General features: G+C 41.7%; 1 protein-coding gene across 2 annotated transcripts in view; it reads right to left on the reverse strand.

The window, feature by feature from the left end:
• The window catches only part of UTRN (utrophin), a 930,516-nt gene that overhangs the window by 646,677 nt on the left and 259,790 nt on the right, over positions 1-24,049 (reverse strand). For both annotated transcript variants that reach the window (XM_069769124.1, XM_069769123.1), the window contains exons 23-28: positions 20,044-20,256; positions 16,369-16,482; positions 4,680-4,835; positions 3,974-4,144; positions 3,341-3,520; positions 193-327 (exon numbers count right to left, since the gene is read on the reverse strand). In XM_069769124.1, coding sequence (XP_069625225.1) covers positions 193-327; positions 3,341-3,520; positions 3,974-4,144; positions 4,680-4,835; positions 16,369-16,482; positions 20,044-20,256 — 969 coding nt within the window. The remainder of the gene's footprint in view (positions 1-192; positions 328-3,340; positions 3,521-3,973; positions 4,145-4,679; positions 4,836-16,368; positions 16,483-20,043; positions 20,257-24,049) is intronic.

The raw sequence follows: 24,049 nt of genomic DNA on the forward strand, positions 1-24,049 counted from the left end.
CGGCGATGAAAACGAAATCTCAGAGCACTAAAAAATACTCGGAGGACACCCGAGAAATCCCGAGTAACGAGTATATTCGCTCATCACTAATTAACACGGAATTTATTGGAAATAAAAGTACATACTTCAGTTTACTAAACTGATACAAGAACTGCCCCATTATCTTAATGGAGCAACCAATAGCACCCCTACCTCCATTGCTTCATTCACAGCCTCTGCTTTATCAGGGAGGATTGCAGTGTTCTGTATTTGTTCTTCTAATGTATTTAACCAAGCCGTCTCCAGATTCAGAAAATGCAGAAGTTCTATCCAGCAAGACCACACTTCCTATGGTTGAACACAAAAATGTCATCAGAGCCTTTGCAGCACCGAACACCCCCTCATCCCATACTGCGACCTGCAACACTCCATTCTTGTCTGCTCCCTGAGACCCTGCTTCACCGCAGCCACCACCCCCGGTAAGCAATAAGATGCATGAATTATAAGAAGCACCACCATTTTATTAAAAAAAACTTTTTTTTTCCTATTTTTCTCCTCAAAATTTGGGGTGTGTCTTATAATCCGCAATAAATCAAACAAACACATTAAATAATGAAAAATCTGTACCAACTAAGACAAGCAAAAAATGTGTAAATTTTCTACACTTTTTATGTAGATTTAAACTTTAGTTTTTATAGAATTATACTTATACCCAAATAAGTTGCTACTCACATAGAACAGGGGAAACTAAACGCATTTTTGCTTTCTTTTATCATTCTATAAGTTTGGTTTGAATGTACATTTACGTTATATCACTTTATGCTCTTAATACATTTCTAACTTACAGTGGGGAAAAAAGTATTTAGTCAGCCACCAATTGTGCAAGTTTTCCCACTTAGGCCATATTCACACGTTCCTGATTTCCCTGCTGTTTTTTCTGCACGAAAAACCGCAGCTCTTGGCAGAAAACGCAGGTGCGTTTTTTGGTGCGTTTTTGGTGCGTTTTTTGATGCGTTTTTTGATGCGGTTTTCAGTGCGTTTTTTTATGCAGTTTTCTCTGCAGAGTCTGTGTGTTTTCTAGGAAGTTTTTTTAGGGTTAAAATGGCTGAAAATACCCTAACCCTACCCTTAACCCTACCCCTAACCCTACCCTTAACCCTAACCCTACCCCTAACCCTAACCCTACCCCTAACCCTACCCCTACCCCTAACCCTACCCCTAACCCTAACCCTACCCCTAACCCTACCCCTAACCCTAACCCTAGTTCTAACTGTAGTGGGGGAAAAAAAAAATTCTTTATTTTATTATTGTTACTACCTATGGGGGTGATAAAGGGGGGGGGGGTCATTTACTTTTTTTTTTATTTTGATCACTGTGAGGTTATCACAGTGATCAAAATGTGCCTGGAACGAATCTGCCAGCCGGCAGATTCGGCGGGCGCACTGCGCATGCACCCGCCATTTTGGAAGATGGCGGCGCCCAGGGAGAAGACAGACGGACGGACACCGGGAGGCCCGGTTAGTATAAGGGGGGGAGATGAGGGCACGGGGGGGGGGGGAGCGACGGAGCACGGGGGGGGTGGCATCGGAGCATGGGGGGGTGGGATTGGGGCACGGGGGGACAGCCACACACCGCCCACGCACTTCCTGCTGCAGCGGTTCTGCACCACAAACCGCAGAAAACCCGCACATATTTTTTTCGTCTGCGGGTTTTACTGCGGGTTTGACCCTAACAATGGAGGTCAATGGGTGCAGAACCGCTGCAGTTCCGCACAAAGAAGTGACGTGGTCCTTCTTTTTTACCGCAGCTATTCAGCGCGGCTTTTTTAGTGAATTTCCGCAATGTGGGCAAAATCGCGGCGGTTCCGCAGTAAAAAACGCATTGTGTGAACATGGCCTTAAAAAGATGAGAGAGGCCTGTGTTGTGAATTCTGTTGTCAGTCTCCCTCCTGTGGTCATGAATGGTACTTCGGCTGGTTCTGTCCATGGACTTTCTCTGGTGCCTGTGGGTGTTTCTGAGTTTCCTTCCACAGGTGACGAGGCTAATTCGTTAGTGGGCTGCTCTATTTAACTCCACTTAGTTCTTTGCCCCATGCCAGCTGTCAATGTTGTACTATGGCTTTAGTTCGCTCCTGGATCGTTCTGAGTTCCTGTTGCTCCAGCAGAAGCTAAGTTCCTCTGTGCTATTTTGCTTGTTTGCTATTTTTTCTGTCCAGCTTGCTTTTGTCAATATTGCCTTGCTTGCTGGAAGCTCTGGGACGCAGAGGGGCGCCTCCCGCACCGTGAGTCGGTGCGGAAGGTATTTTTCCCTGCACTCTCTGCATGGTCTTTTGTAAGTTTTTGTGCTGACCGCAAAGTAACCTTTTCTATCCTCGGTCTGATCAGTAAGTCGGGCCTCACTTTGCTAAATCTATTTCATCTCTGTGTTTGTATTTTCATCTTTACTCACAGTCATTATATGTGGGGGGCTGCCTTTTCCTTTGGGGAATTTCTCTGAGGCAAGGTAGGCTTTATTTTTCTATCTTCAGGGCTAGCTAGTTTCTTAGGCTGTGCCGAGTTGCATAGGGAGAGTTAGGCGCAATCCACGGCTATTTCTAGTGTGTCTTGATAGGTTTAGGGATTGCGGTCAGCAGAGTTCCCACGTCCCAGAGCTCGTCCTTATTATCAGTAACTATCAGGTCCATTATTTGTCCAAACCACCGGATCATAACAGGCCTGTATTTGACATCATAGGTAGACCACAATTATGAGAGTCAAAGTGAGAAAACAAATCCAGAAAATCACCTAGTCTGATTTTGCAATTTTGTTTTTGGTGTCCTTCGACAGCTCTTTGGTCTTCACCATAGTGGAGTTTGGAGTGTGACTGTTTGAGGTTGTGGACAGGTGTCTTTTATACTGATAACATGTTCAAGCAGGTGCTATTACTACAGGTAATGAGTGGAGGACAGAGGAGCCTCTTAAAGAAGCAGTTACAGTTTCATGAATTCTTTCATGTTCTTAGGTGACCAAATACTTATTTTCCACCATAATTTGCTAAATAAAACTTGCAAAATCAGACAAGGTGATTTTCTGGATTTGTTTTCCCATTTTGATTCTCATAGTTGTGGTCTACTTGCACAACTGGTGGCTGACTAAATACTTTTTTCCCCACTGTATATTCAAGTCAAAGTAAAGAACTAATTTTGTCTCTGTCTTAAAAATACATATCTAAAAAAAAAATTAGACAATTATCTGTGAGTAAATGGAAGATGGAAATTTTCCACTGATGTAACCCAACAGAAATAAATGGTAGCAGTTGAATACATAGAATAGTGGATAGAGTGATTCCACAATGTAAACTAGCACAATGGATATTAATGTACCTCTAGCGTGTGGCACTTTCCTCGGATCCTATTACACAGAAGTTGATAGTTGTCCAGAACTTCTTTTAGCTCTACTGTTAAATCTTGGCCTCCAGCTGGCCTCTTGGCAGCCATAGTCATAATGTTATCTTTCAAGATCTTCACTCGCACCTCTTTCTGTAACACATCCTCTTTCGCTCTCTAAAAAAAAAGTTATTTTAAATTATAATAAAAACTGATGTCTACTTCTTCTTACATATAGTAGGGGAGCAAAAACTGGTAATCTTCAAGAAAAGTACTAAGAATATCTGGAATTTTCAGTAAACAGTTTGATCAACGGTTAGAGGAATAACAGAGGAGCTGTATAACATTCTGGCTCATCTCAGTCATATATGCATTTTTCTTCGGAAGGTGAGGGAGGAATAGGGTTAATACAGCAGAAATATTTTCTCTTGTATTTCCTCTAGTCCAAGAGGTTAATGAAAGGATGATTTATTAGGTTTGAAGAAATTCTTACATTTCAATTACTTTTACTTTTTGTGTGTAATTAAAAAAAAATAATAATAATAATAATAATGCTGTATTATGGTATTTTATCCTCTGAAAAATTCTGTGACTACGGTAATTCCCCTTTGTCTGTTCTTTGTTGCTTACTTTCATTTCTTCAACTGCACTCTCAAGCTCTTCTGGTGACTTGTACTCAAAATCCCTTTCCAAATATTCCTCTTCAGCTTGTGTCATCCATTCTTGCATCTCTGCCAAGTCCTTCTTTAAATTTACTGCCTTCTCTTGACTTTCGGACAACCTGTTCATCTGATGAATCACCTTAGAAGCAAACAGAAGCAACTCTGACTTATAGCTAGAAACTTGTGTTTGTGGAAAGTGCCGAGAACAACTGAACTATAACCATATTGCAAGACATTGCCAACATAGGTACATGAAGAAAAAATCCACACAAACAGCAATAAGACTTTTTACAATTTTTCGAACTGATTTAAGACAAATGATTTTCAATCTCTGCATGATCATAGTGCCAGCTACTTTAATGACATAGTGCTCATAGGACATTGAAATAGTACTTTTACATACATATGATGAGATCTGAAGTTTCTTAAAATTCTTTTCAACATTTCAGAAATATTTGCAGACAGCAATGCCGTCTTCATTTTCACATCCCGCAATATGTGATCATTGGACATGAGACAAAAATGGTCCCAATCAAATAAAAGGTTGACTAGTACCATTATCAGTAGCAGTCAGCTATAGACAACCCTGTATTTTTAATAGTTTCTGGTTTCCATGTGTGACCTGATGCATGTTCTTTAGCATATTTCAGCTCTACGACGGATGTCTCTTTTACCTGTTTGCTTAGTCTCTCCCATTGGGCCTGCTGGTCAGTGAGTCTAGGCACTACCCATGTGTGGATCATTGTATCAGAGTGGTTTTTAAGTCCCGATTCTGCATCGTTCAGCTTGCTTAAACATCCTTCCACAGCTTCCATTTCGTTGACAAGAGCCTACAGAGATGAAGCCGAAATTAGCACAAGTCATCTGGACAACACAAAAATAGGCTCAAGCCCTGAGTGGCTAAAACATGCCAATTCTATATTTGTAAGGCATATCCATGACCCAAATTGTATGCTATTTTTACATCTGGTGTTGTCATGACCATTTCCATTCACAAATATTTCGCAATCTAAAACTGAGAGGTAGTTTCAAGCCATTAAATGTTTAGAGCTAAAAACTATAGATCAGCAAATTTAGAGAAAATCTAACAATATGGTTTAGGGATTGTCTAATAGAAGGGAATCTGTCCGTAAAGTTTGACACCTCAAATTATTTATATGTGCACGCAGCTCTTTCAAAGACAAGTCCAATAACTTTACATGGTGTTATGATAGTGTAGCAAGTTACGCGGGAAAAAAGGTAATATACTAAAAACAGCAACTGACCCTGCCAATTCCTATACAGACTAGAAATCCTGACCCCGCCGTCCATAGTAGTTCCCGAGTGAGCTGAGATAATCCTAACCACAGACAAGAATATGGCAACTCGGATATATGCTGCCTGAAAGGCTGTCAAGCGCTTCACGATCCTTCTAAAGCATCAGAGAGCAGAGTGCAAATTACCTACAGAAGGAAAAATGTGCAGAATAGAATGGAATCCCAAAGTGAGTAAAACAAACCACGAACCATGCCGCCTACCTCCTAAAAAGAAATAAAAGATGGGTGCAGGGTAAAAAATTTAAACAGCAGTGAGATAAACCATAGCTGATCTTTCACTGACTGGCTTAAACTACAGCAGTATGGCTGGACATCCAAATGAGATTATCACCAGCAGCAAAAAGTATATAAAGCCTCACCCAACAGACGATAGGGCATACAAATGAGGAAATGAAGACACCTGTTAACCTAAAAATGCTGAAGGAAGGATAATAGAAGCTAAACACCTCGAGAAAAGATGTATCTGCTGTGGCTTGGTGGACATAGAAGCCAACCACAAAGCACCTGCTCTACGTTTTTAACCCAAATATTCGTCTTCCATTAGGGTATGTGAATATATCGTGTTTTCACCAAATTTTTTCCCAAGAAAAATGCAGCATTTTAGTGTCCCAGCCAAGTGAGAGAGATTTCTGAAATCTCATGCACATGTTGCATACCATACTGTTTCCTTTCAGATTTGAAATACCTTCAAATCTGCAGCATGTCAATTCTTTCCGTGTTTTTGCAGCGTTTTTCACCCATTCTAATGACTGCAACAAATACATAATGTGTGCACATACTCTTACTGAGAAATCAGTGTTCTAATTGATATGCAAATTAGGCCTAAGGACTATGTCAAATCTGAAGCCTCTTGTCACTCCAGCTCTATTTCCCATCCAGCGCCACCTCCTCCTGCTTGACAGATGGCCAAATTGCCTGATGTCATACAACATAGAGGCTGTCAATCAATCAGGGGATGTGACAGTGGGAGGAGAATAGAGCTGGAGTGGCTACAAACAGCTCTTCATCCTCAGTTGCATATCAATTCAAATACTGATTTCTCAGTAAGGGAGGAATGAACTGGCCATGTGAAGGTATTGCTGGACCTGTCTCTAAAGAGCTACATGCATATATAGTTTTGGAGGATGAAATCCTGCTGACAGATTCCCTTTAAGATATAACCTTTTCATATGTTCTATAAAGGCACAGATGATTGGCCTCGGGGAGACCAAAACATCCAACACCGCGGAGACACCATCACGTGTTTCTCAACGCAGTGATTCCAGAACACTGCACCCATCCCTTATGGGAAATATGCAGATGCATGTAAAGAAGCTGCGGAGACACCATCACGTGTTTCTCGACGCAACTTTTCATATGTTCTATTACAAATTATCAATGTCACAGAGTATAGAGGTCTCTTTTAGGACCCTTCTTTGTTATTTAGAGTGGAGGGAAATGTGCAGCTATCAAACCTACAGCAAAATCAGGAGTTTCCTACTTTTCAGACACCTCTGTCACAAAAATATAAAACTCATCTGATTTCTGCTACATGTACTTTTCACTTGCAAATAATAATACAAAAAGTTATTTGATTCATAGTATTTAATTAGTATTCACAATACTTTACAGCTCATTCTATGAAAGCAAAACTGTTGTGCTATAATTGCAAAATTAATAAAGAATTACAGAATACTATTTTTTCCTTTTAAAATATGCAATGCTCCCTGGTATAAAGGTATGCAAATTAGCTCTCCTCCAGAAGAAAACTGGAACTAGTTGCGTAGTATTCTCCATAAGACTCTGGTTTCACTTGTCTTATAAGATTTGTTAAAGGGTAGGCCATTGACTTTAAACTTTGCTTCTATTTACCGTATATACTCGAGTATAAGCCGAGATTTTCAGCCCAAAAAAATGGGCTGAAAGTACCAGAGTCATGGAAGGTGGGGGGTCGGCGGGTGAGGGGGAGCGACGACGGTCACAAACTCACCTGCTCCTGGTGCTCCTAACGCGGTCCCTGCATGTCCCATGGTCTCCGGCGCTGGCACCTTCTTCCTCTGTTCAGCGGTCAGGTGGTACCGCTCATTAAAGTAATGAATATGGACACCACTCCCATAGGGGTGGAGCCACATATTCATTACTGTAATGAGCGGTACCACGTGACCTCTGAACAGAGGAAGAAGCTGCGGGCGACGGAGACCAGCTGCCCGGGAGAAGCTGTCAGGGACCGCGCCGGGAGCAGGTGAGTATTTCATATTCACCTGTCCCTCGTTCCAGCGTCGGCGCCGCTTCGTCTTCGACTGTTCAGGTCAGAGGGCGCGATGACGTATTAGTGTGTGCTCCGCCCTCTGCCTGAACAGTCAGTGCGGAGAGACGGGACACTGAGGAGCAGCGACGAGAAGTGAGTATGTAATTTTCTTTTTTTATTGCAGCAGCAGCAGCATTACATGTGGCACATTGCTATATGGAGCATCTATGGGGCCATACTGAACTGTATGGAGCATTATATGGGGCATATTTGTATATGGAGCATTTATGGGGCCATAATGAACTGTATGGAGCATTATATGTGGCATATTTGTATATGGAGCATCTTATGGGGCCATACTGAACTGTATGGAGCATTATATGGGGCATATTTGTATATGGAGCATCTTATGGGGCCATAATGAACTGCATGGAGCATTATATGGGGCATATTTGTATATGGAGCATCTTATGGGGCCATAATGAACTGCATGGAGCATTATATGTGGCACATTTGTATATGGAGCATTATATGGGGTGTTGTGAATTCTGTGGCAGAGCTCCCTCCTGTGGTCACAAGTGGTACTTCGGCTGATTCTCTCTGTGAGCTTCTGTTGATGGAGGGAAGTGGTACTGCGGCTTCTGAGTTTCCTCCCTCAGGTGATCTGGTGAGGTCGTTAGGTGCTTCTCTACTTAACTCCACCTGATGCTTTGATCCTGGCTTCCTGTCAATGTTCCAGTGTTGGACTTGCTTTTCCCTGGATCATTCCTGTGGCCTGCTGCTCTGCATAGCTAAGTTCTTCTTTGCTATTTGTTTGCTATTTTTTCTGTCCAGCTTGTCTAATTTGTTGCTGGAAGCTCTGGGACGCAAAGGGTGTACCTCTGTGCCGTTAGTTCGGTACGGAGGGTCTTTTTGCCCCCTTTGCGTGGTTTTCTTTAGGGTTTTGTGTAGACCGCAAAGTTACTTTTTCTATCCTCGCTCTGTTAAGAAAGTCGGGCCTCACTTTGCTGAATCTATTTCATCTCTACGTTTGTCTTTTCATCTTAACTCACAGTCATTATATGTGGGGGGCTGCCTTTTCCTTTGGGGTATTTCTCTGAGGCAAGGTAGGCTTATTTTCTATCTTCAGGCTAGTTAGTTTCTCAGGCTGTGCCGAGTTGCATAGGCAGAGTTAGGCGCAATCCACGGCTGCCTCTAGTGTTGTTTGGAGAGGAATAGGGATTGCGGTCTGCAGAGTTCCCACGTCTCAGAGCTCGTTCTATGATTTTGGGTTATTGTCAGATCACTGTATGTGCTCTGACCGCTATGTCCATTGTGGTACTGAATTGCCTTTCATAACAGTACAGGAAGCCCAAAGTACTAATGATTCTCAATAGAGGGAAAAAAGAAGTTCTGAGACCATTTTTTTTTTCTTTGCACTGTGTTTTGCCTTTTTTTTTCCCCTAGACATTTGGGTGGTTCAGTACACAGGTGTAGCGATGGACATTAGAAGTCTGTCTTCATTTGTGGATCTGCTCTCAGCAAGAGTACAAAAGATTCAAGACACTATTGATCAGAAATCTATGTTAGAACCAAGAATTCCTATTCCTGATTTGTTTTTTGGAGATAGAACTAAGTTTCTGAGTTTCAAAAATAATTGTAAATTATTTCTGGCCTTGAAACCTCGCTCCTCTGGTGATCCAGTTCAACAGGTTTTGATTGTTATTTCTTTTTTGCGCGGCGACCCTCAGGACTGGGCATTTTCTCTTGCGCCAGGAGATCCTGCATTGAGTAATATCGATGCATTTTTCCTGGCGCTCGGATTGCTGTACGATGAACCTAATTCAGTGGATCAGGCAGAGAAAAATTTGCTGGCTCTTTGTCAGGGTCAGGATGAGATAGAGGTATATTGTCAGAAATTTAGAAAGTGGTCCGTGCTCACTCAATGGAATGAATCTGCGTTGGCAGCTATGTTCAGAAAGGGTCTCTCTGAAGCCCTTAAGGATGTCATGGTGGGATTTCCTATGCCTGCTGGTTTGAATGAGTCTATGTCTTTGGCCAGTCAGATCGGTCGACGCTTGCGTGAGCGTAAATCTGTGCACCATTTGGCGGTATTACCTGAGCTTAAACCTGAGCCTATGCAGTGCGATAGGACTTTGACCAGAGTTGAACGGCAAGAACACAGACGTCTGAATGGGCTGTGTTTCTACTGTGGTGATTCCACTCATGCTATCTCTGATTGTCCTAAGCGCACTAAGCGGTTCGCTAAGTCTGCCACTATTGGTACGGTACAGTCAAAATTTCTTCTGTCCGTTACCTTGATCTGTTCTTTGTCATCGTATTCTGTCATGGCATTTGTGGATTCAGGCGCTGCCCTGAATTTGATGGACTTGGAGTATGCTAAACGTTGTGGGTTTCTCTTAGAGCCCTTGCAGTGTCCTATTCCATTGAGAGGAATTGATGCCACGCCTTTGGCCAAGAATAAGCCTCAATACTGGACCCAGCTGACCATGTGCATGGCTCCTGCACATCAGGAGGTTATTCGCTTTCTGGTGTTGCATAATCTGCATGATGTGGTCGTGTTGGGATTGCCATGGCTACAAGCCCATAATCCAGTATTAGATTGGAAATCTATGTCGGTGTCCAGCTGGGGTTGTCAGGGGGTACATGGTGATGTTCCATTTCTGTCAATTTCGTCATCCACCCCTTCTGAGGTTCCAGAGTTCTAGTCTGATTACCGGGATGTATTTGATGAGCCCAAGTCCGATGCCCTACCTCTGCATAGGGATTGTGATTGTGCTATCAATTTGATTCCTGGTAGTAAATTCCCAAAAGGTCGACTGTTTAATTTATCCGTGCCTGAGCACGCCGCTATGCGCAGTTATGTGAAGGAATCCCTGGAGAAGGGGCATATTCGCCCGTCATCGTCACCATTAGGAGCAGGGTTCTTTTTTGTAGCCAAGAAGGATGGTTCGCTGAGACCTTGTATAGATTACCGCCTTCTAAATAAGATCACGGTTAAATTTCAGTACCCCTTGCCATTGTTATCTGATTTGTTTGCTCGGATTAAGGGGGCTAGTTGGTTCACCAAGATAGATCTTCGTGGTGCGTATAATCTGGTGCGAATCAGGCGAGGAGATGAATGGAAAACTGCATTTAATACGCCCGAGGGTCATTTTGAGTATCTAGTGATGCCATTCGGACTTGCCAATGCTCCATCAGTGTTTCAATCCTTTATGCATGACATCTTCCGAGAGTATCTGGATAAATTCCTGATTGTGTACTTGGATGACATTTTGATCTTCTCGGATGATTGGGAGTCTCATGTGAAGCAGGTCAGAACAGTTTTTCAAGTCCTGCGTGCTAATTCTTTGTTTGTGAAGGGATCAAAGTGTCTCTTTGGTGTGCAGAAGGTTTCATTTTTGGGGTTCATCTTTTCCCCTTCTACTATCGAGATGGATCCTGTTAAGGTCCAAGCCATCCATGATTGGACTCAGCCGACATCTCTGAAAAGTCTGCAAAAGTTCCTGGGCTTTGCTAATTTTTATCGTCGCTTCATCTGCAATTTTTCTAGTATTGCCAAACCATTGACCGATTTGACCAAGAAGGGTGCTGATTTGGTCAATTGGTCTTCTGCTGCTGTGGAAGCTTTTCAGGAGTTGAAGCGTCGTTTTTCTTCTGCCCCTGTGTTGTGTCAACCAGATGTTTCTCTTCCGTTCCAGGTCGAGGTTGATGCTTCTGAGATTGGAGCAGGGGCTGTTTTGTCGCAGAGAGGTTCTGATTGCTCAGTGATGAAACCATGCGCTTTTTTTTCCAGGAAGTTTTCGCCTGCTGAGCGAAATTATGATGTGGGCAACCGAGAGTTGCTGGCCATGAAGTGGGCATTCGAGGAGTGGCGTCATTGGCTTGAAGGAGCTAAGCATCGCGTGGTGGTATTGACTGATCATAAGAACTTGACTTATCTTGAGTCTGCTAAGCGGTTGAATCCTAGACAGGCTCGTTGGTCGCTGTTTTTGCCCGTTTTGACTTTGTGATTTCGTACCTTCCGGGCTCTAAAAATGTGAAGGCGGATGCTCTGTCTAGGAGTTTTGTGCCCGACTCTCCGGGTTTGTCTGAGCCGGCGGGTATCCTCAAGGAAGGAGTAATTGTGTCTGCCATCTCCCCTGATTTGCGGCGGGTGCTGCAAAAATTTCAGGCTAATAAACCTGATCGTTGTCCAGCGGAGAGACTGTTTGTCCCTGATAGGTGGACCAATAAAGTTATCTCTGAGGTTCATTGTTCGGTGTTGGCTGGTCATCCTGGAATCTTTGGTACCAGAGAGTTAGTGGCTAGATCCTTTTGGTGGCCGTCTCTGTCGCGGGATGTGCGTGCTTTTGTGCAGTCCTGTGGGATTTGTGCTCGGGCTAAGCCCTGCTGTTCTCGTGCCAGTGGGTTGCTTTTGCCCTTGCCGGTCCCGAAGAGGCCTTGGACACATATCTCTATGGATTTTATTTCTGATCTTCCCGTTTCTCAAAAGATGTCAGTCATTTGGGTGGTCTGTGATCGCTTTTCTAAGATGGTCCATCTGGTACCCTTGTCTAAATTGCCTTCCTCCTCTGATTTGGTGCCATTGTTCTTCCAGCATGTGGTTCGTTTACATGGCATTCCAGAGAATATCGTTTCTGACAGAGGTTCCCAGTTTGTTTCAAGGTTTTGGCGAGCCTTTTGTGGTAGGATGGGCATTGACTTGTCTTTTTCCTCGGCTTTCCATCCTCAGACTAATGGCCAGACCGAACGAACCAATCAGACCTTGGAAACATATCTGAGATGCTTTGTTTCTGCCGATCAGGATGACTGGGTGTCCTTTTTGCCTTTGGCTGAGTTCGCCCTTAATAATCGGGCCAGCTCGGCTACCTTGGTTTCGCCATTTTTCTGCAATTCTGGGTTCCATCCTCGTTTCTCTTCAGGACAGGTTGAGTCTTCGGACTGTCCTGGTGTGGATACTGTGGTGGACAGGTTGCAGCAGATTTGGACTCATGTAGTGGACAATTTGACCTTGTCCCAGGAGAAGGCTCAACGTTTCGCTAATCGCAGACGCCGTGTGGGTCCCCGACTTCGTGTTGGGGATCTGGTTTAGTTATCTTCTCGTCATATTCCTATGAAGGTTTCCTCTCCTAAGTTTAAACCTCGTTTCATTGGTCCGTATAGGATTTCTGAGGTTCTTAATCCTGTGTCTTTTCGTCTGACCCTTCCAGATTCTTTTTCCATACATAACGTATTCCATAGGTCATTGTTGCGGAGATACGTGGCACCTATGCTTCCATCTGTTGATCCTCCTGCCCCGGTTTTGGTGGAGGGGGAGTTGGAGTATATTGTGGAGAAGATTTTGGATTCTCGTGTTTCTAGACGGAAACTCCAGTATCTGGTTAAATGGAAGGGTTATGCTCAGGAAGATAATTCCTGGGTTTTTGCCTCTGATGTCCATGCTCCCGATCTTGTTCGTGCCTTTCATGTGGCTCATCCTGGTCGGCCTGGGGGCTCTGGTGAGGGTTCGGTGACCCCTCCTCAAGGGGGGGTACTGTTGTGAATTCTGTGGCAGAGCTCCCTCCTGTGGTCACAAGTGGTACTTCGGCTGATTCTCTCTGTGAGCTTCTGTTGATGGAGGGAAGTGGTACTGGGGCTTCTGAGTTTCCTTCCTCAGGTGATCTGGTGAGGTCGTTAGGTGCTTCTCTACTTAACTCCACCTGATGCTTTGATCCTGGCTTCCTGTCAATGTTCCAGTGTTGGACTTGCTTTTCCCTGGATCATTCCTGTGGCCTGCTGCTCTGCATAGCTAAGTTCTTCTTTGCTATTTGTTTGCTATTTTTTCTGTCCAGCTTGTCTAATTTGTTGCTGGAAGCTCTGGGACGCAAAGGGTGTACCTCCGTGCCGTTAGTTCGGTACGGAGGGTCTTTTTGCCCCCTTTGCGTGGTTTTTGTAGGGTTTTGGGTAGACCGCAAAGTTACTTTTTCTATCCTCGCTCTGTTAAGAAAGTCGGGCCTCACTTTGCTGAATCTATTTCATCTCTACGTTTGTCTTTTCATCTTAACTCACAGTCATTATATGTGGGGGGCTGCCTTTTCCTTTGGGGTATTTCTCTGAGGCAAGGTAGGCTTATTTTCTATCTTCAGGCTAGTTAGTTTCTCAGGCTGTGCCGAGTTGCATAGGCAGAGTTAGGCGCAATCCACGGCTGCCTCTAGTGTTGTTTGGAGAGGATTAGGGATTGCGGTCTGCAGAGTTCCCACGTCTCAGAGCTCGTTCTATGATTTTGGGTTATTGCCAGATCACTGTATGTGCTCTGACCGCTATGTCCATTGTGGTACTGAATTGCCTTTCATAACAATGGGGCATATTTTAATATGGAGCATCTATATGGAGCCCATCATGAACTGTATGGAGCATTATATGGGGCTCCTGATTCAATATGGATATTCAAAAACACTTAATCTACTGATGTCTCAATTAATTTTACTTTTATTGGTATCTATTTTAATTTTTGAAATTTACAAGTAGCTGCTGAATTTTCCACCCTAGGCTTATACTCGAGTCATTAAGTTTTACCAGTTTTTTGTGGAAAAATTAGGGGGGTCGGCTTATACTCGGGTCGGCTTATACTCGAATATATACGGTATCTGCTATTCTGTTTTTTTCTCTCTGTTTTCTATGGCATTGTTGCACCAGACACTTCAAGGAGTTGGATCGCAAAATGATACTTACTGTGCTTTCAATCCAACGCAATTATTTTTCAGGAGAAACTAGTGAAAAATAAAATGGCGGACAAAAACTGATGCAATTTTGACATCAGTTGTGACAGATAAACACAGATCACTGTTGCATTGGGTATTGGAAACCGAGACTTATAGGATAGCTACAGTCATGGCCAAAAGTATTGACACCCCTGCAATTCTGTCAGATAATTCTCATTTTCTTCCTGAAAATGATTGCAAACACAAATTATTTGGTATTATTATCTTCACTTAATTTGTCTTAAATGAAAAAACACAAAAGAGAATTAAGCAAAAAGCAAAACATTGATCATTTCACACAAAACTCCAGAAATGGGCCAGACAAAAGTATTGGCACCCTCAGCCGAATACTTGGTTGCACAACCTTTAGCCAAAATAACTGCGACCAACCGCTTCTGGTAACCATCAATAAGTTTCTTACAATGCTCTGCTGGAATTTTAGACCATTCTTCTTTGGCAAACTGCTCCAGGTCCCTGAGATTTGAAGGGTGCCTTCTCCAAACTGCCATTTTTAGATCTCTCCACAGGTGTTCTATAGGATTCAGGTCTGGACTCATTGCTGGCCACCTTAGAAGTCTCCAGTGCTTTCTCTCAAACCATTTTCTAGTGCTTTTTGAAGTGTGTTTTGGATCATTGTCCTGCTGGAATACCCATGACCTCTGAAGGAGACCCAGCTTTCTCACACTGGGCCCTACATTATGCTGCAAATTTTGTTGGTAGTCTTCAGACTTCATAACGCCATGCACACGGTCAAGCAGTCCAGTGCCAGAGGCAGCAAAGCAACCCCAAAACATCAGGGAACCTCCGCCATGTTTGACTGTAGGGACCGTGTTCTTTTCTCTGAATGCCTCTTTTTTTCTCCTATAAACTCTATGTTGATGCCTTTGCCCAAAAAGCTCTACTTTTGTCTCATCTGACCAGAAATAATCCTTCCAAAACGTTTTAGGCTTTTTCAGGTAAGTTTTGGAAAACTCCAGCCTGGCTTTTTTATGTCTCGGGGTAAGAAGTGGGGTCTTCCTGGGTCTCCTACCATACAGTCCCTTTTCATTCAGATGCCGACGGAGAGTACGGGTTGACACTGTTGTACCCTCGGACTTCAGGGCAGTTTAAACTTGTTTGGATGTTAGTCGAGGTTCTTTATCCAACATCCGCACAATCTTGCGTTGAAATCTCTTGTCAATTTTTCTTTTCCGTCCACATCTAGGCAGGTTAGCCACAGTGCAATGGGCTTTAAACTTCTTGATGACACTGCGCACGGTAGACACAGGAACATTCAGGTCTTTGGAGATGGACTTGTAGCCTTGAGATTGCTCATGCTTCCTCACAATTTGGTTTCTCAAGTCCTCAGACAGTTCTTTGGTCTTCTTTCTTTTCTCCATGCTCAATGTGGTACACACAAGGACACAGGACAGAGGTTGAGTCAACTTTAATCCATGTCAACTGGCTGCAAGTGTGATTTAGTTATTGCCAACACCTGTTAGGTGCCACAGGTAAATTACAGGTGATGTTAATTCCACAAATTAGAGAAGCATCACATGATTTTCTGAACAGTGCCAATACTTTTGTCCACCCCCTTTTTTATGTGCGCTGTGGAATTATATCCAATTTGGCTTTAAGACAATTCTTTTTGTGTTTTTTCATTTAAGACAAATTAAACGAAGATAATAATACCAAATAATTTATGTTTGCAATCATTTTCAGGAAGAAAATGAGTATTATCTGACAGAATTGCAGGGGTGTCAATACTTTTGGCCATGACTGTACCTGCAATAGGTGGGACTAGATAACTTCCTTTCCTTTTTCTGGAAGAGAGCTCATTTGCATGAATGTAGGATTGGAAGGGTTGCATAAACGAAAAGATCATTAGAAAGAAAACAATCTCTGCACTTAACTGAAAATTAAACATAAAATAATGCATTCAATATATGACAAAAATATAACAACCATACATTTTAAGAAATATGATTACCCTGTATACTCCATTTTTTTAAACATACTGCTTTATAAAATTCTGGGGAAGATAAGAAAAACAATGAAGACCTCTGAATCATTCATATGATAGAGTTGGATACGTTACCATGCACTGGTCCAGCTGTCTCTGTAGCCCTTCAGAATCTGCAGAGGCTGTGTGTTGGTTTAGAACAAATTCTTTCGCCTCACCGATCCATTTCTGAACAGACTTCGACTCGGTCTGGATAAATAAGAAAATATGAGATACAATCAAACTATTCCCTTCAGGCAAAAATAAAACAATAATGACTCATATACGTAATTCCACTATAGTCATCATAAAACACTGCACTTTAAGAGGACTAAACAGTACTTCTTATTTCAAGATACTTGACTTTAATGTTCCTTTGATATAAAAAATAATATTACGTATGACAGTGATTACTTTCAGTACAAAAAGATGCACTAAATTTGGGCCTGCAATCTTTGGTGTTCAATTAATTTTGCTATGTTATTACATCCAATTTGCTACCTGCTTCTAGTTTTAGACATTTTTTCATGTTTATTAGTCTGTCCAGGTAAGACATTCAGGAGGTGAGATCTGTGTGCCCAGAATGCTACTGCTAGTGCCTTTACCAACTTTGTACCAGCACAAATAATTACAATTCTGCTTTAAACTCAGCAACCCGTGACCAATACTAATGATGAGAAGTCTATGAGCCATCCCCCTTCCAGTGCATAGTCTGCCATGGGGCACTCCTTTCTTTTTATACTAGTATATAGCTTGTCATATTCTTCCCTCTTGGATATGTCCTTTTCTAATTTGTATCCTCTTATACAGCACAGTCTGTTTCAGCCACCCTCTCTGAAGACTTCTATGCTTTCTTCCCTCTCCTACAATGGAGAACGCAGAGAAGGTAGAAGCAGAGAGAAGCCACAAAGCCCAGACTGCCAGAATCAGTGTACTGTTGGAACTATGTCAGAAACAGAAGCTCAGCTATCTCTGTGGAGAAGTTGCGCAAAATTATACGATTTTTAGTTGAGAATACTATTAAGAAATTTGATTCATTTTGCTTTAAAATGAACAATAGAAAATATCACTGGTAGGGAGTCCACATCCATTGTGACACTTACTTTCATAAGCCAAACTGTTTGATCTGAAATCTGATTTTAGCCTAAATGCCGTGTAGGACAGGAACAGAATCCAAATTCACCCTGAGCTCTCGACATTATATAATCACCGATTAAAATATAAGCAGCCTGACTAACGAGACTAAATAAGACAAAATGATAGGCTGTAATGGAAAGGAACATAAGGAGGGAGGAATTGGAAGGAGCCCCACTAAAATGTGGGCGTTATTAGCAGCAAGAGAGTCTATGAATCTAAAAGGTTATGCTAATAATGGCCTCCACTCTATCCACATGTCTTGTCATCCTTTCCTTCGCCTCTTAGGCTGGGTGCACACCTTGCGTTTTTTCAGTGCAGATTTTAGAGAAAACCTAAAGAGTATTGTCACGTCGTTTACGGCGATAAAGGGGCAGGACGGCAAACTGGAACCCGCACCTGTCCCTGCCACTATAAGGGGCCCTGGCTTTCCCTTATCTCAGGGGTACCTATGAAGGTTAGGAGGCCTGAGCCGCCAGCGTATCCCTGTCTCCTGTGCAGGCCCTATCAGTGACCCCCTCTCCCCCCAAGAGAGGTGGACTGCACCAGTGTATAAATATCACCATAACAGAGTATACAGACAAGGAAAACCACACTTAGCTTAATGCTGCAAGGCAAGCACAGCAGGAAGAAACACCAGATACAATGGACACAGCTGTAGAACAACAGTTCCCAGCTAACTCCTATTCCCGGCTAGGTCGCTGAAGAATGACCTAACACCGACAGTCAGCTGATGAACCAGGTGACCTCTTAAAGGATGGAGAGAGTGGTCATCACAAACATCAGCTGACCCAGCAGCAATGCAATAACATCAGCGGCCACCGGGGGGGTAAAAACTGCATTAACCCCCGATGACCATAAAGGAAAAAAGGTCTTAAACTGAGGCAAACCAGATCTGCCACAAATCCAAAATTGGATAGTGACAAGTATCCTGATGCCAGCAAAGTGAATGAGAATCCTGAGGTCTCGTGCACACGCTGCTTATTTGTGACTTGCAGATTTAACTCTGCTGCATATCAGTTCTTTCAGCTTTTTTGCTGCAGATTTCACAGATACTAATAAGTGGAGAAAAATCTGCAACAAAAACGCTAGTAAAAAACGCAGTAAAAATGCACGTTTTTACAGCTGCGTCTTTCCTGCCAAGAGATGCAAAAATGGGGCAGAAATTTCTGCACCAAATACTTACCGTGTGCACATACCCTTAGCTTTTTGACACTATACAATGCCTCTCCCAGTTATCGCCTTCATAGTCTCTACTTGCCCTCAATAAGTGAAACTATATACAGCAGCAGATCTGACTGCCGAACCTTGCTAATTATACCCCTGACAAGGGAGCCAAAGAGTAACGCTGCCGTCATACTAGCAGTATTTGCTCAGTATTTTACATCAGTATTTGTAAGCCAAAACCAGGAGTGGAACAATTAGAGGAAAAGTATAATAGAAACATATGCACCACTTCTGCATTTATCACCCACTCCTGGTTTTGGCTTACAAATACTGATGTAAAATACTGATCAAATACTGCTAGTGTGACGGCAGCTTAAAGAGTTGTCAATCAGCTCAAAATTATCCGAAATAATAAATTACGGTATCTCTTTAGTCAATATTTCAGCATGTCTGACAATATCTTGACTCCTTTTTTACAATAACTCTTCTAATAGTCGAAAACTTATTTCAAATAACAACATTTGCTTGATTTAAATGATTCAATCTGTTTCTTTCCTATTAGTTTACAGCTTTACCAATACCAAAGTTTTCAGTCAGGGCATTCATTATTTTATCCCTGAAATGTCTTTCAGACTCCTGTCATCTCCAAGAACAGAGAAATTAACAGAATTATCATTTTATCACATTTCCATTTAATAGTAGCAATTAATTTAAATGATATGCAGCCAGGTAAAAGAAAGGAAAATAGTCAGGAAATCGTATTTTTATCTACTGCACAAAGACACTCATGGGGAGATGGAGATGATAATGAAATGAGAACCGAAAACCAACATTATACGTATATTCTACTTGACCTTATTATGAAAACAACATCAGAGAAAACATTTCCTTCCCCGTAAATGTCAGCAGAGACAATTGTGATTTGATTGAACATTGATTTCCATGAACGTATGAAAGAGGTTCAAAGCCTTCACTTTGTTTTTGCCCCCACAAACTTCCACATGCTGGGTCTTCCTGGTAAGAAAATCTCAGTAATACGCTACTGCGTCAAGGCTTAACATTTCATCACATTAAGTAATGCCTACAGTTCCTACAATTTCTCTGGCGTATAGGCCCCCATACACATTAAACTAATGTTGGCTGAACCCAACGACAGGTTTGGCTAACAATGTAATAGGTATGGGGGCGCTGGCCACCTAATGCTTGAGGGAGAGGTCCACTGGCTATGTCCAATTTTGGATTTCCGATCACAATGTTCTCCCAGATATAATCTGCTGACTTATGTGTCAGCTGGAGACTTTCTAATAGAGAACACAGGAGCACTCCAGTGTTTGGAAAATTCGGCTAAGACAGAAGTCGGTCGAACGATCAGCCGAAGCATCGTTCAGCGGACAGCCTCCTAGTTTATAAAGGGGTCTTAACGCGTTGGGATGAAGTTTGTAATCTCAATCGGGTCACATTTTACTTTACCTCAAATGCTTTCAGTTTAGAGGAAATATCTTCTAGAATGTAGACGTGATCAGCACAAATACTCTTCAGTTTGCTCCACTGTTCTTCGATGTCTCTACACTCATTCATGTAGATTATAGTTTTGTCTTCCGGAGCTCGTTTCTCAAGAAGCCTGGTTTCTGCATAAAGCTTGTCAATACCTGGTTTCTGGCTTTCTAATGTCTGTGTAAGATTCTGATAAGACAAAGAAGAATTGACTCTTATTTTTAAGATTGCGCTTATGTTTGTTAAATACATTGAATGAAAAAAACGCAGCAACTAGAAAAAGATGCTAAATGTTAGATAGATATGAAATAGATATAGATAGATAGATAGATAGATAGATAGATAGATAGATAGACAGACAGAAAGATGTGATATAGATAGATTGATAGATATGTAAGAGATAGACAGACAGATAGAAAGATATGAAATACATAGAGATATGAAATACATAGAGATAGATGATAGATAGATAGATAGATAGATAGATAGATAGATAGATAGATAGATAGATAGATAGATAGAAAGATGTGATATAGATAGATACAGTTATGGCCAAAAGTATTGACATCCCTGCAATTCTGTCAGATAATACTCAGTTTCTTCCTGAAAATGATTGCAAACACAAATTATTTGGTATTATTATCTTCATTTAATTTGTCTTAAATGAAAAAACACAAAAGAGAATGAAGCAAAACATTGATCATTTCACACAAAACTCAAAAATGGGCCAGACAAAAGTATTGGCACCCTCAGCCTAATACTTGGTTGCACAACCTTTAGCCAAAATAACTGCGACCAACCGCTTCCGGTAACCGTCAATGAGTTTCTTACAATGCTCTGCTGGAATTTTAAACCATTCTTCTTTGGCAAACTGCTCCAGGTCCCTGAGATTTGAAGGGTGCCTTCTCTAAACTGCCATTTTTAGATCTCTCCACAGGTGTTCTATAGGATTCAGGTCTGGACTCATTGCTGGCCACCTTAGAAGTCTCCAGTGCTTTCTCTCAAACCATTTTCTAGTGCTTTTTGAAGTGTGTTTTGGGTCATTGTCCTGCTGGAAGACCCATGACCACTGAGGGAGACCCAGGTTTCACACACTGGGCCCTACATTATGCTGCAAAATTTGTTGATAGTCTTCAGACTTCATAATGCCATGCACACGGTCAAGCAGTCCAGTGCCAGAGGCAGCAAAGCAACTCCAAAACATCAGGGAACCTCCTCCATGTTTGACTGTAGGAACCATGTTCTTTTCTTTGAATGCCTCTTTTTTTCTCTTGTAAACTCTATGTTGATGCCTTTGCCCAAAAAGCTCTACTTTTGTCTCATCTGACCAGAGAACATTCTTCCAAAACGTTTTAGGCTTTTTCAGGTAGGTTTTGGCAAACTCCAGCCTGGCTTTTTTATGTCTCGAGGTAAGAAGTGAGGTCTTCCTGGGTCTCCTACCATACAGTCCCTTTTCATTCAGATGCCGATGGATAGTATGGGTTGACACTGTTGTACCCTTGGACTGCAGGGCAGCTTGAACTTTTTTGAATGTTAGTCGAGGTTCTTTATCCAACATCCGCACAATCTTGCGTTGAAATCTCTTGTCAATTTTTATTTTCCGTCCACATCTAGGGAGGTTAGCCACAGTGCCATGGGCTTTAAACTTCTTGATGACACTGCACACGGTAGACACAGGAACATTCAGGTCTTTGGAGATGGACTTGTAGCCTTGAGATTGCTCATGCTTCCTCACAATTTGGTTTCTCAAGTCCTCAGACAGTTCTTTGGTCTTCTTTCTTTTCTCCACGCTCAATGTGGCACACACAAGTACACAGGACAGAGGTTGAATCAACTTTAATCCATGTCAACTGGCTGCAAGTGTGATTTAGTTATTGCCAACACCTGTTAGGTGCCACAGGTAAGTTACAGGTGCTGTTAATTACACAAATTAGAGAAGCATCACATGATTTTTCGAACAGTGCCAATACTTTTGTCCACCCCTTTTTTTATGTTTGGTGTGGAATTATATCCAATTTGGCTTTAGGACAATTCTTTTTGTGTTTTTTCATTTAAGACAAATTAAATGAAGATAATAATAACAAAGAATTTGTGTTTGCAATCATTTTCAGGAAGAAAATGAGCATTATGTGACAGAATTGCAGGGGTGTCAATACTTTTGGCCATGACTGTAGATGGATAGATAGATATGGGATAGATAGATTGATAGTTATGAAAGAGATAGATAGATAGATAGATAGATAGATAGATAGATAGATAGATAGATAGATAGATAGATATGGGATACAGATAGATAGATAGATAGATAGATAGATAGATAGATAGATAGATAGATAGATAGATAGATAGATAGATAGATAGATAGATAAAAGGAAAATGGGAAGGACAGTTAGAATTCCAAGGGATGGCACAATGACGATGGCCATGCATGAAGCAATGATGAGTAAGTAATTCTTCCGTCATGCTTGCCCTTCTGCATTTTGCCATCTATTGGAACCTATAACTGTCCTGCCTATTTTTACACTCATCTGGTTCTTGTATGGATTCCTTGCACTGTAATTTTTATATGTTTTTAGCTATTTTTCAATAACGTTGTTTACTTTTGACTTATATATGTCTTTACTTGTACTTCTCATGTTAGGGTTTCAATAGATTGATTGATTGATTGATAGAAAGATACTCACAAAGACATTTTTATTTACAAATACAGAATATAAAAACTCAATAAGAAAAAGATGTAAATGTGTTATGGCAACACCATTCCGTACAGTAAGGCCCATGGTGACACTCTGGCTATGCACAATAATAACCTGATTGTAATAATGAACCTATTGTCCCAAGAAGACAACAGCTCAAGCATTTGTTGGGAGATTGAATGTCTACCCATGAAAAACATAATAGACAATGAGACACTGTCTTTCTTAAAGAATTAGATATTTTCGAGCAATCTTTTGTTTTAATATATTTTACAGAGAGTTGTATAATTTAAGAAGACAGAAAATGGAAAATAATTCCCTTTCTTAATCTTTTCACTTTCAGCCTCACTCTTTCTCACGCATTGGTGCAGTCATGTGACGGAAGCTTACAAATAAAAGATTTCTTTATGTGAATTTCATGCCTCTGTAACCCTTGATTGTTTCAAAGTTGAAGCTCATCGTCACTTCGATGCAACGGTCACATCCTATTTATCTCAATGGGAGACAGATGCAGCTATTCTAATTTGTGAGAGAGACACAACATTTTGCACAATTTACCAATGGAATGACCACGACACACGAGCACAATCATTTTCTGAAATACAGCCAGAAAATCCATTGAGCAGTGCCCTCTTGGTAAACACCATAAAAAGAATATCTTTGGAACCATAGAGCAGAATAAAAAAAACTAAAAACTTCATAGTTAGGGAAGAAGCAGGAATACAACAAATACAAAAACTTTCCATTTTTCACCAAGTGACTTCTTCACATTAGGTCTACATTCTGATGAGGACTGCCTCAAACACTTCACATAAATAATATAATTTAACGTGGATAATTGTTTGGTAAGTGGTTTCTTTTGGTTAATACACTCCTCAACTTTGAAATTGCAACACCAAGGAACTCCATGGAGTTCTGGAAATCACAGGATGGATTGACATGTTAATGACATGTAAATTATATAAAAATGGAAACAAAATGTTCAAAACATCTCAATTTATTTACTATCAAGAATGAGTGCCAAGTGCAGAAGTACACAAAATTACACACCTTGGCATGTTATCAATGAGGTTATTAATGGTTGTCTGAGGAATCTTCTACCATGCTGAATGCACTTGGGCAGATCATCAAGATCTGCTGCTGGCGGCTACCTTCACAATTGCTGACCAATGACATTCCAGATGTGCTTGTGGGAGACAAGTCTAGAGACGCTGCAGATTATGGTAGCACAGACCATGCACGCTGCTAACAGTAGCACGGGCAACATGTGGCCTGGTGTTGTCATG

Source organism: Ranitomeya imitator, chromosome 5 (assembly GCF_032444005.1).
Source record: "Ranitomeya imitator isolate aRanImi1 chromosome 5, aRanImi1.pri, whole genome shotgun sequence".
Classification (NCBI taxonomy): Eukaryota; Metazoa; Chordata; class Amphibia; order Anura; family Dendrobatidae; genus Ranitomeya; species Ranitomeya imitator.